This window comes from Medicago truncatula, chromosome 4, assembly GCF_003473485.1.
Source record: "Medicago truncatula cultivar Jemalong A17 chromosome 4, MtrunA17r5.0-ANR, whole genome shotgun sequence".
Lineage (NCBI taxonomy): Eukaryota > Viridiplantae > Streptophyta > Magnoliopsida > Fabales > Fabaceae > Medicago > Medicago truncatula.
In genome coordinates, this window is record NC_053045.1 from 2,443,923 (window position 1) to 2,457,210 (window position 13,288).

The 13,288-nt window shown below is 30.3% G+C and overlaps 2 protein-coding genes across 2 annotated transcripts; both read right to left on the minus strand.

Annotated features, from left to right (window-relative positions):
• Positions 1-406: 406 nt before the first annotated feature.
• On the minus strand, positions 407-3,337 carry LOC11418700 (uncharacterized). Its single transcript, XM_003604336.3, has 3 exons — positions 2,797-3,337; positions 1,421-1,593; positions 407-748 (listed from the first exon to the last, which is right to left on the minus strand). The coding sequence occupies exons 1-3, from the start codon at positions 3,247-3,249 to the stop codon at positions 613-615; spliced, it is 762 nt and encodes a 253-aa protein (XP_003604384.1). The 5' UTR covers positions 3,250-3,337; the 3' UTR covers positions 407-612.
• A 6,606-nt stretch (positions 3,338-9,943) lies between these two features.
• LOC11420506 (uncharacterized) lies at positions 9,944-13,065 on the minus strand. The gene is made up of 2 exons (XM_003604338.4): positions 12,768-13,065; positions 9,944-10,207 (listed from the first exon to the last, which is right to left on the minus strand). Exons 1-2 carry the CDS (start codon positions 13,000-13,002, stop codon positions 10,068-10,070), a joined length of 375 nt encoding a protein of 124 aa, XP_003604386.1. The 5' UTR covers positions 13,003-13,065; the 3' UTR covers positions 9,944-10,067.
• Positions 13,066-13,288: the final 223 nt, after the last annotated feature.

Consider the following 13,288-nt stretch of genomic DNA (forward strand, 5'->3'; position numbering starts at 1 on the left):
TTCAATGCCACGACTTTGTGTAGTTAACGATCTAACTCGATCATATTTTTAGGACCCATCAAAACCGTTAAAGTATTCTTAAGCATGTGTCGTCACATGAATATTTGAGCGCATGATAGAGATCTGTGAGCGTTCGAGTAATATTCTAATCAAAGGCCACTAAAGAAGCAACATATATGTCCAACGAACATGTTGCGGCACAACATGATCGAACTCCTTACCGATCCAAGCACATGTTGAGGGATCCAACTATTTTTAGCAACAAAAAGTGTGCAAAAGTATCACTTTGTTAACTAACATACCAATTATGTTGACACTATAACCGATCAACGATCTTGCCTATTTCAAATCTTAATTAGTTTTTAAATGATTCGAAAGCATGAACAAAAAATTAGGGGAAGAAAAATTAAGAAATGATTTTTATACATAGACCACATGGTAGCAAAAGAACAAAATAAACAATAGATGTGTCTAGCATGCTCTTTATATTTGTAAAGATGCGTTAATATTTATACAAGAGTGGCACTAAATGTTGCTTTCTCCTTAATAGGATTTAAGCTATTCTCATTGGATACTCATCAAATATTTTTCATTTGTCGAATATGGATTGTCTCATGAGGCTGCAGTTAAAGGAGGGCAATGCTTAGTTTCTTGAAAGAGATGCATGTGATCCGATTTAATTTGATAGTCTTTATCTTCTTCATTTTCAGCATCCCAAAGGAATTTGGCATATGAAGCTAGGACATAACTGCATAATATTAAGTAAATATAATAGTTAGTTAAGTATCAACAAGATTAATTGGTTGTTTCAAATAAAATCATCAAAGATTATGTCAAAATTTAACTCATTATATAACACTTAATATGGAGAGGAAAGAAAGAAAATCCTTTGCTATATTTTATAATACATCAATGTTACACCCAATAATTTATAATAACCATGAACTTGAAGATAAAATATTTTTACACATATGTCATAATTCAAATTTTACTATAAAACAGTAATATTATTTTTTGAAGTAACTATATAAATGTAATATTTTTGGCGATTTTTCTTGGTGAATCCTATATAAATATTTATATGATAAGATATAATCAGATATTAACATAAATCTTGTTTTACCTCTTTAAAAAAAAAAAAAAATCTTGTTTTAATAGTGACATACACTGCATAGTAGTTTTTTGGCAGAAAACAAAGTGCACAATCATTGAGCTCTGCTCCTATCAAAAAAGTAAAATAAAAAAATAATAATAGAGCTCTGCTTCAAAAAAACACAACACATAATACATCCTTAAATTTCTTTATTAAAAAAAAAAATCCTTAAATTTCTCTCAACAACTTCCGACCATGTATACAGAAATGCGAAAAAGATTATAAAATAATTATATAGTTATTTAAAAAAAATTATATAGTATATACCAATCATTAGGGTCACTTTGTATAGCTTGATCAAAATATTGTTGAGCTCGAGCAGCATTCTTCTTTGTTTCCCATATTAAATCTGCATAGATGGACATAACATGACCATCACCAGGATTAGCCAAAATAGCCCTTTCTAGACACTCTTCTGCTTTAGCATAATCTCCACAAACCTATTCGCAAAAAGAAAATCAGAACAACTAAACCTCCATATATTAAAGAGAAATGCCATTTCCCACGAAACTGAATCCACGGAAAATACGAATTACACTATACGATAGCGTGTATTCCACCAAATGCAACTTCTTTTGTTTTTTATTTTTATATTAAAATAATGTTTGTGAAAATCACTTTAGTAGAATTCGTGATTTTCGTTTACTTTCATTCGTGGATAATAGCATTGTTGTATATTAAAACAAATAGAGAGAGATAAATGATACTTTGATATATATAGAAAAAAAAAAAAAAAAACCTTGAAATACGGTGTCATTTTTATGCGTATTTTTGAAATGCGCATTTGTTGTAAAAGATAAAAAGTAAAAATACATTTTTCTAGCTATCATTTCATATTCTCTCCGGGGACGAATCTACAAGAGGAAAGCATAGGCTCTCTCATATGTAATGAGATGTAGTGTGTGTAAGATGAGGGATCTAATTATGATCTTGTAAATTTCGAATAATATTGCACCGCTCAATAATTTTTTTTATCAAATATATATTTTACCAAACTCACCATTAAATTAAAAGTTTATATTATATAGATCAATTTTACATATGTTATTGACAATTGACAAGCATAACAATTGACGTCTTAATTATTTTAATTAAATATCATTAATCTTTATGTGTCATAATGACATATCAAATAATTTCATATTTATATAAATTTTATAGAGATGACATATTATAACCTTCAATGCGTCGTTTAGTTTTGTAAAATATGTATCTAATTATTTTTTTTGAAAGATCTATCTAATAAAAAGTTATTAAGCGAAGTAACATTGGCTTAAGTGATACACCTGTGTTGATATATTATAATTTTTTTTTTGTTTTCTTGCAAAAATATAACTATTAATTTTATTAACAGTTAATTTTATGTAAAATATATTAATTAATTATTTTCCAGCCTCCGTTTGATAGACTTTTGGATCCAACCATGATTCTCTTTATCACAAATATTCACTAAATGAGCTTTCCATCTCACTGTTAGAAAATTAAAACAAAATCTTTTTGAAAATAAAACTAAAAATGGTGTTTTTTAGTATACATGCCCTTAATTTCATTATTTAAATTTTTCAATTTTAAGAGAAAGAAGACAAGTTCAAGCATAAGTAACCATGCAAAAAATATAAATATATCTCTACCATGATTATTACCTCCTTCAAAAACTTTCCATAATTTCCAAGCAAAAGAGCATCACAAGGGTGTGCTTCGATCATGTTTTGGTAATAAGCATCTAACCTATCTCTACCATGATCATTAAAATTCCACCCTCTTCCATTTCCACCATCTGAGCCTCTTCCACCACCTTTACATCCACCATTACTTCTCACACCCCCACCCATCACTGAAGTTTGCACCATCTTAGCCTCTTTCACTTTGTTTTTTTCGTTCATATTTGTACTTAGAACATTACTACATGGCACAAGAAATGGTTTTTTAGGACTTGATGAGTTTTGAAGGTCTAACTTGGCTAAATTTTGGCTTAGACTTAAAAATGATATTGTTCTAGGAAGCTTAAGAGTATGTTCTAGCTCAAGAGAGGACTCTTTTGAATTATAGGGTAACAATGAACTTAGAATTGGTGCAGAGGAGCTTCTAAGTAGCATCTTAAAAAATAAGCAAAATGAAACAAAGATCAAGGAGTTATGTAATATTATTATATGAGAGCTAGTTAATGGCTAGTTAATGGAGATAAAGGGATGAGGGTATATATAGGAAGGTGAGAAAGAAGTGGTATAAATTGAAACACCTATTAAAAGTGAAAGAAAAGTGTTTGATTAAGAAGAAAGGAAAGAGAAGCACTAGGATAGCTAATTGATTGAGAGTGGATGAGTAAGGTTAACTTGTTAACCCTACCATAATGACATCGAGTAGAATTTAAGAAACAAGTTGGTATTTATAGAATATCACTTTTTTTTAACTACTCATCACTTCTAGATTATATTTAAAAAAAATAAAAATAACTTGCACTTATTAAGAAAAAAGGTTAAGTGTAATTATTAACATTGAAGAAAAAAACTTACTTTTATTAATTGGAGAAGTTAAGGAATGACATTATTAGAGATAATAAAATTAGTTATGTTTACTTATATTTGAGTACCAAAAATATATATACTTTTTTGTGTATATTCGAGTCTGGAGGGAGTATCACACGGTGGTAGTTTTTATTGTATACAAAATGTGGTTTTTTGTGACAAAATTTGTTATGCGGACAAAGAGATTGGGGGATCAAATGTTGGAAGGAAATGCATTCTCTCCTTTGAAAAACCCTAAGCAAATAATGTGGAGATCTTATATCCACCTTATTTTCTCAAGTTTTTTACTCAATAGAGAGACTCTTGATCCGATTTTGAAAGGTGGTGGTGCAACCATGGTGCACAATATAGAGTGGTAGAAAAAAGGAGTTGGATAACATAAAGACGATGTGACCACGATGATATCGAAATAACATCGAGATAATATATACTAATCGATTGAATATATATACTTAATTTTTCGCTTGTGTACATTAAAATGCACATACTCAGTACGTACCATTCTGCCAATGTCAGAAATGGATACTCTCGTGTGTAATTTACACATGAGAGAATAAAGTGTCTATCAATCATAATTCAAATTTACACTATCTAAATTCCTAATATGTTTCTCTTTGTGAATGGTATAATTACAATAATTATGTTATACATTTGAAAGAGAAAGAGGTAGTGATACATTTGAATAGTGTGATGTCCAATCTTGCATAAGCAATCAGTACAAAATACAAACTTGACTATGAAATGCAGTGCATGAAATGGAGGGACCACGCCGCAGTTTTTGTGTTATGAGTTGCAAAATTGAACGGCCACAAATTAGTTTAGCAAAAGTGCAATCACCATCTTGCCTTAGCCTTCCAAAAGTGAGGCCAACCATGTAGCAACACCTAGTTCAAGGAACCATGGGCATATTTTGTTGGTATGTTACATTTGCTAATAATGTAGGAAGCAGCCATTGCTACAGGGTGGAAGGTGTGGAAAGGAACTTAGAAAGTGTTTGATATGATATTCTCTTTTTATCCATAAGTTTCTTCCATGAGTGAGTTGTCGAATACTGAGTGAGTATCTCTCTTGATCAGAATTTGGAAATTGGTTTGGCTTGCAATGTTGGTGAGAATCTAGCCCCTTGTGTTTGACTCAACCCCATTGAATTTTAATGTGATTAATATATGTTTTGGTCCCTTAATTTATTTTTGGATTTCATTTTGGTCTCATAATTATAAAGTGTTTCAATTTGATCCCTTATGTCTTTTACCGTTACCACTTTTGGTCCCATCCGTTACATTTTAACTGTTTGATCTATTTATCAAATAGAAACCGTTGGATCATGTATGTTTATTGTAGCCTACGGTGAATGATCAACACCTGATTTTTTCGAAGCCAAAAATATATTAAAAAATCATATTTTTTATAAAATATGAAGAAAAAAATATTCCAGATTTTTTATAAAATCATTTTCAAAATAAAAAAAAAAAATTATTTTTTTACGAAATTTCAAAAAAAGGTCAGTGTTTTTTTAATTTTTTTTCTACAAAATTCTGTAAAATATTTTAATTTTTAAAAATCTGGATACAAAATTTTGGAAAATATTTTAATTTAAAAAGGTCATATTTTCTTAATTTTTTCTACAAAATTATAGAAAATATATAAAAAAATTCAGATTTTTATAAAGTATGAAAAAAAAATTATTCCTGACCTATTTTTTTAAATTTCGTAAAAAAATTATTTTTTTTCAAATTTTGAAAAAGATTTAAAAATTAATTATAATATTTTCCAGATTTTTAAAAATTATAATATTTTTCCAGAATTTTGTAGGAAAAAATTTTAAAAACTTTTTTTTTTTCAAAAAAAAATATGACCTTTTTTAAAAATTTCGTAAAAAATAAATTTTTTCAATTTTTTTAATTTTGAAAATGATTTTATAAAAATTCTGAAAAAAAATCTAGAATATTATTTTCTTCATATTTTATAAAAAAAATATGATTTTTTTTATATATTTTTGGCTTCAAAAAAATCAGGTGTTAATCATTCACAGTAGGCTACAATAAACCTACATGATCCAACAGTTTCTATTTGAAAAATAGATCGAACAGTTAAAATGTAACGGATAGGATCAAAAGAGGTAACGGCAAAAGACATAAGGGACCAAATTGAGACATTTTATAGTTAGGGGACCAAAATGAAATTCGAAAATAAGTTAAGGGACCAAAGCATGTATTAAACCTCTAATAATTATAGTTAGGCTTATTTGATCCAATGGTCCTCTAATTAATTTCAAGTTTTCATTTTGGTCCCACAATTAATAAAACGTACGTTTTGGTCCCTCAGATTTTCCTCCGATTGCCAAATAAATCCTAACAGTTAACTTTAACTTTAAATGTCTATGCTTGTTCAAAAAAAAACTTTAAATGTCTATGGTGGACCAATCTTAAAAGTGGTCTATCGTAGACCTTATTAATATTGTTAATTTTAACCATTCGATCTATTTATCATAAAAGGACCGTTAGATCTTCACCTTCTTCTTCTTGTTCATGATCTTCATAAAAAACAATTTGACTACCATACTGCCCTTGTCATATCTTCATCTTGTTCATATGTTCATCTAAACCCATAATTTTTTTACAAACAAACCCAGAAAATGATTGAATTCTTCACTAAAATCTCAAATTAATTGAATCCAAGTTTTTTTTCTCCAAATTCATCAAATTCTATAATTGAGAGCCCAAATTAAATGAAATAGCTTGTGAACAACAACAGAAAATTCATCAAATCCTTCACATAATTTTTTTTTTTATTTCATTCCACAATTCAATCGATTTTTTTTAATCAGCTTCACAAAATTCATCAGCTTCTTTGTTTTGTTTCGTTCCACCTTCACAAAATTGATCAGCTTCTTTTTTTCAATTGGTATTTTAAATACAACAACAACAACACGACAACAATCAACACAACAACAACAACACAGTGTCCCTCCTCCTTCGTTCTCGTTTGCCGGCGATTTGGACGCGGCCGCCGGAGGACAGTTCCGGTTTTAGTAACGCAGATATGGTCGAGATCTAGTCTTACGGTAACCAACACATCAACATCAAAACAAAATCAATAAAAAAACACAACATTTCAGCAAAATCAAAGGATTTGGAACTCCAAACATCACGATTCCATTGACGAATTCCGACGTGCACACAATTTTCTTCTCTATCTGACTCCACTGTCGTTGATTCCGATTTCGTCGTCATCCTTTGCGCTCCATCTGCGTTTTTGATGAGAAAATTCTCGTTGAACCTGCGTTTTTTGTTGTTAGGTTGTTTAAAATTCTCATTCTCATTCTCATTCTTGAACCTGTTAGTCTGTTTACAGAGAAAATTCTCATTCTTAAAGCTGTGATTTTTGTTACTGATTTCTTGTTTGAAGTTTTGCATTGTGTTATTTGAATGAAAAATTCAGATCTAATTTTTTTAGTAGCTTCTGAGAAAATAATCTTCCACTCTCTTCCAAATTTATTTGATTAAATTATAAAATAATTATGTGGCTTTTTATTTGTTTAAGTTTTTATTTGTTGATTTTTCTAGGGTTATTTGATGGAATTGTAGGAATATCATTGATGAAGATAAAAATGTAGAAGATGAAGAAAGGAAAAAATTAGGTGTTGGTGGTACATCATAAGATAAAATAGGCCTGTCTAATCCAATGGTTCTCTTTTTAAAAAAAATCAAACAGTTTAAATTAAAATAATTAATAGGATCTATGGTGGACCACTTTTAAGATTGGTCCACCATAGACATCATTTGGGGTTAAACTTAACGGTCATGATTTATTTGGCAAACGGAGGAAAAAGTGAGGGACTTAAACGTACGTTTTATTAATTGTGGGACTAAAATGGAAACTTGAAATTATCTAAGGGACCAATGGATCAAATAAGCCTTATAGTTATAAATAATAATCTAGTAAAATTCGTATGGTATAAAAAATAGGAGTTAAGAATGTGTACTTTCAAGATTTATGAATGATTTTGTCTAATGTGCACAAGAAAATTGATTTTCATCGTACTCAAATTTGTTTTTTTATTTTTAATTGATCTAATTATAAGACTTATTGATCTAACGATGGAAATAAGTTTGTGTATGATAATGATACAGGACTTATCTCAATTATATACCATGAAATTGACCTGCATGAATATAGAGACATTGTGAGTAAAAGAATTATGATTCGTAGGGAACAAAAGATGAGAAAAACTATAATATTTTTTGTCTAGAATTTTAGCATTGTGTTAATCGTTTAATAAAGTAACAATTAGATAACAAAATCAGAAGAAGCCCTTTGAACAAAGATAATAAAAGGACCTAACTCATCATTGTCAATGCTCTCTCTTAAATTATAAGCACTCGTTGAGAAAAAATGTGTTCCAATAAAAACTCATTTTCAAATTACTAAATGCATTTTTTTTTTCAATCATAACCTTAATAATACTATTAATTTGGGTTGGAACATAAAAAGTCAATATTGAATACTCCATCCATAAGTAATTGAAGTATATTATTTGAACAACTAGTATTTGTATGACAACTTACGAGAGAAAAGTAAATATTAGCACGAAAACGTATTTGTACGAAAACCAAAACACTAGAAAGATAAAGTGAAAACATAATGCGACTATAAGAGAGAAAATTGTCATCAGCGTTGTCACAAAATTGTTGTACAAATATCATTTCTCACCTACGATTATAAGAGAAAAACCTAAAAAGTAAAAGACAAACACACAAGCAATCTACAACCTAAAGTCGTTGGCTTGGCCAAAAACCAAGGTTCCACATTATAGTGTTTGAAGGCTCTTGTAAACAACTGTATAAAACTCTAAATAATGAATACTACATTTACATGTCAACCTAAAAACCTAACCTTGAGTCTGTTTTACGAAAGCTGAATACTACAACTTACATCTTAGTAACCAGTAGTAGTTTCTTTTCTTATAAAAACATAGAAGAAAATAGAAGATAGATTCGCTGTCCAATGTGAATAATTGAACTGTGTTTTGTTCGAAGTAGTATAAGATAAATTAATTATGTTCACTCCAAAAATAATGCACTTACTTACTTTTATCTGCTAACTCAGGCAAACCAAAAACAAAGCAAAGAAAAATATATTTTCACAAAATACTGAGTTTCAACTTTTCAACATAACAGTCAACCATTCAATTATCAGGCTTTCATGGTTTAAGACAAACTTGAAAGTTGAAAATATGATTAATATGAAAGAAAACACTTGTCCATTGTCATTCAAACGAGAAGAGACAAATTCAGAAGAGTTCAATAACTATACACAGATAGTCTAAACATGTTATTCTTTATTAAATTTTCAAAAGCTATTCAGACTAGTCGTGATCAAAATGGACGACAAGAACAGTCACCGAAACACCGAGTCTTGGATTGAACTTTTAATTAAATTTTGGAGACCACAAAAGCAAATATATCACTCAAAATACACAGAAGTGAGAGAAATTCAACCAAATTTTTAGGATTTTAGAATACTGTTAAAACAATATACAATAGAAACCTTAATTTTACTCTATCATTAGAGCTATACAAGAACAAGTAGAACATTTTACATTGACAACTTCGATAATGTTAAAATGCTTCAACGAAAACGTGCTTAACTTGTACCTATTGGTTTGGGCCTCAGACAATCAAATGGCCCAAATAGAGAGCATCAATAGATTACAATCGCTGATATAGCCGAGATGCTAGAGAGGAAAGGTAGTTATATGAAGGGGACGATTATCATTGTATAATTCCGTTAGAAACCTTGTGGTTTGGGAAAGATGGATAAGTGTCTCTTCTCTGAGGAGCTAATGCTCTGAGTTTCCCTTCTGTAATTCATCTATTTTTAATTCAAAAATATCTCTTTCCTTTTTTAAATCTGGGTTCCTATCATCATCATATTGACATTTGACACTTAAATGATTTTTAAACTATAGCTCCACCAAGTAAGTTTATTAAGCTATGTTTCCATGTGATTTAGTTTATAAAACAAGCTAAGAAACATTAATATATAGGCTATAGTTCTATCTGCAAGCAACTTCAACTTCAGTATTCATCCTAGACATTTAAAATTTGGATATATTTTCAATTTTATACACCTACTCATTCAATATAGAACAAAGAAGAGCCACCGACAACTTGCTTAAGGTGCCTGAGTCTCTATCCACTCGGACCAACCATGTGTTGATATTCATAAACTACCTCTTCACGAGTAATTTTAGAGAAGAAAATTTATGGAGAAACAGTATATTCATTCAACATAATAATTTCAATTATTTTTCCTTTGCTTTATAATTTTGTCCCCCTAACTTATAGATAATAATTCAATATATATACAAACTAAATGCTTACATTTTATTTTCTAAACTTTGATCCCTTGTTTGGTCTATTCCTCCCATCCCATGCAGAAGCCCAAAAGAATAGAGTCATCCAGAAAAGAACAGCAAAGAAGATCTGTACTCTATCTTGAAATTTTGATAAGGATGCAACAACACCTGCTCCTCAAAAGAAAAAGATCTTGTCAAATACCGAAAGTTACACCTTGCTATAGAAGCATAAACACCACACTAAAGCCTAACAGATAGAAACTGTGTATGTATATTCAAGTGTAAATCTTCAATTTGGTCGCTTATCTATTATACTCTCTCCTATTTGGTCCCTGATTTAGAAAAATATCATAAATAGTCCTTACGCTATTTTCAAATCATCTTGTTAGTCCCTCAGTTAACTTTACAATTAAAGAGGGAGTGATACTTCAGAGACTAATTTGATTGCTCGGGAATAGTTTTGGATTATTTATTACATTTCGATAGTTCAGGGACCGAATAAAAAAAAAAGTGATAATTCAAAGGACTAGATTTATATCAAAATAAGGGTATCGTTCTACTCAATAATTATCCAAGGACATTGTGGTATTGAATAAAAACGAAGGAGTTATGCAGATAAACAATTTTTAACCAATGCATATAGTATGCATGTCCCGAGGCTAGAATACAAAATCCAACAAGAATAAAAGATCAACAGTCAACAAAATGCAAATGAAGTTGACTAAACATAATGTGATTTTTATAAGAGCACAATTAAAAAGAAACTATATCTAAATAATTCTATACTACACCTGACAAGAATGGTGTTGTCCAAAAAAGACTACATTGTAACAGAATTTGAAAAGTCGCTATTGTTACACAATAGGATGCTTATTGCAAAGTTTGTCAAATAGTAGCTGCCGAGGCGGTATAGCACTGGAGCATTTGAAGAAAGAAACTACTACTTATGTGATTCACAATTGACAACACTAACCAAAGATCGTTTCAACTAAAATAAAATTGCATCATAAAGTGACTTTGTCTTAGCTAGTTTGGGTTTTTGTATCGACAGATGTGGCAAGTTGGCTGTTCACTTTCGAAAACTGTCAATCGTTTTCCATAATGAATTAGAGTATCCTTTTATGAGCCAAAGACTTATTCTCAGAAAATAACAAGCATTGTATGGACTTTTTTCAACCTATTCTTTTGTTTTTTTCTTGAGAACTTTTAAAACTTATGCTCGGGAAAGTAAATAAAAGCCTTCAATAAAATCTACATTCTACAGTAGAAAATATATCTTGCAAAATACAAAATAAGGCAACAAATTTGACAATTAATGTAATATCACTGAATGTCAAACATGATGGTCACGGCGTGACACATAACCGCAAATAATGTTGTGGCATTTCTTAAGACGGTGACAATTATCACATGATCAAACATTTTCCATTTATGTTTGGATTGGTGGTATAAGTTGAATAAGCTAGTTAGATTTTTTGAAATGGATGTTATATAATTTTTATCATTTCACTTCATTCCACCCAATACCACTAACCCAAACATATCCTTAAAAAACTAAGAGTTCATTTTCAAATATTTGACCAATGTTAAGAGTTTTCCACTAAAATGAAAACAAGCGACAATTTTGCAATTAATTTTTTTTTTGAAAGAAATTTTGTAATTAAAGTGAAAACAAACAATGGAAACAGGAAACATTTTCTGAAATCAGACATTTAGTTCCTTTGATAAAATGGTTTTCCATTTATATACCCTATATCTGTTAACAGTTTCAGTTTGTTTCCTGTTTCCAAATCCTTAGAAAAGGTACAAAAATAAAATTTACGAACAAAAAACATTTTACAACCAACCTAACATCATAATAATTCAGAATTATTCCATTCCATGGACCCAATGTTGTCAATTGCAGATCGCACAAAATAGCAGTTTGTTCAAATTCCGCTACACAACCGTGCTTAGCGCTGTTATAGCCGCTATTTCTCAATACTTTCTACTAAATAGCATAGCACAGAACAAACACGATTTGTTCAAATTCCGCTATGCAATAGCGCTATAGAGTCTCTATATAACAACACAATGGACCTAAACCAAACTCCACCTTTAACTTTATCTTAATTCTTCGGCAGGTTCTACTAGGAACCATTTTGATAATTATACTAATAAATGGTTTAGGATGAATCATTACTTGAAAATCACTCGAATATCAAGACGACCGATGTCATCCTTTGAAAATAAAAGCTCGTAGAAATCCTTGTTCTCATGAGTGAGACAGTGACCTAATCAGTGTCAGTGTCAATGTGACCAAAACAAAAGAAAGCAAATATAAGTCGAGTTTTGAAGCTCTCATATTCATTTTCCGTTTTATTTAACCGTTACAAATCAAGTCACCTTCTCACTCGTTATAACGATGAGTGTCACAAGTTTCTAATTTCTACTACCTTGGGTTAATATTGTGAGTCCTAGTAGAAGTTTCAAGTGATATTTATGTGTGGTTTAAGTTGAATTTGCCTAACTCTTATCCCTTTGAAGTTCAATTCAACCAAAAGAAAGTCAAATTATTATTCCATAAACTATTCTAATTCTTGTTTCTAAACAGTTTCACACAACATAAGGGAACTAAGATTATGCTATTATCAAAACAGAACAAAAAACTAAGATTGTGCACATAACATACAAAGAAAAAATTAACTAAAAAAAAAAAAAACTTGAAGTATGAAATTAAAGAATTTACCTTGAAGTTCAGTTGATTCATTTTCCGGTGGTGGTGGAGGAGGATTTGGTGAGGCGGCGCGGCAACGAAGACGACGGAGGGAAGTGGAGGAAGAAGAGAGCGGTTGAAATGAACGATTAGAAGAGGTTGAGAGAGAAAGTGAAGAAGATGGAGAAGGAGAAGGAGAAGGAGAAGGAGAAGGAGAGAGAGTGGTGAAAGAGGTGAAGAGTCGTTGTGGAAGATTTACAAGTTCCATTTCGAGGCATTTCAGGTTGAAACACCAAAATGAAGGGATGACACAGATTCTCTTTGGTTTATGTATGAATCATTTTGCTTTTGTCTTTTTTCTTCCTTTTTATTTTATGGAAAATGTTTTTTCTGACCCTTTTGTCAAAACAAATTCCATGTCTTACCCCCTATGGATATTATTCATCAAAATGACCCCTTTTTTTTTTTTTTTTTTTTTCCATTCCCGCCATTTGAAACGGCGGAAATGAGCCGCCGCTCTGACACATGTCAAATCCTGACTGGCCGACTGTTTT

Bases quoted from the DNA above. Each gene is read 5' to 3' on its own strand.
- LOC11418700 (XM_003604336.3), bottom strand. From the start codon at position 3,249: ATGCTACTTAGAAGCTCCTCTGCACCAATTCTAAGTTCATTGTTACCC. The intron at 1,594-2,796 runs GTAATAATCATG...TTTTGCGAATAG, and splicing joins ATGGAAAGTTTTTGAAGGAG to GTTTGTGGAGATTATGCTAA. The intron at 749-1,420 runs GTATATACTATA...AATATTATGCAG, and splicing joins CAAAGTGACCCTAATGATTG to TTATGTCCTAGCTTCATATG.
- LOC11420506 (XM_003604338.4), bottom strand. From the start codon at position 13,002: ATGGAACTTGTAAATCTTCCACAACGACTCTTCACCTCTTTCACCACT. The intron at 10,208-12,767 runs GTAAATTCTTTA...TTTGAGGAGCAG, and splicing joins TGAATCAACTGAACTTCAAG to GTGTTGTTGCATCCTTATCA.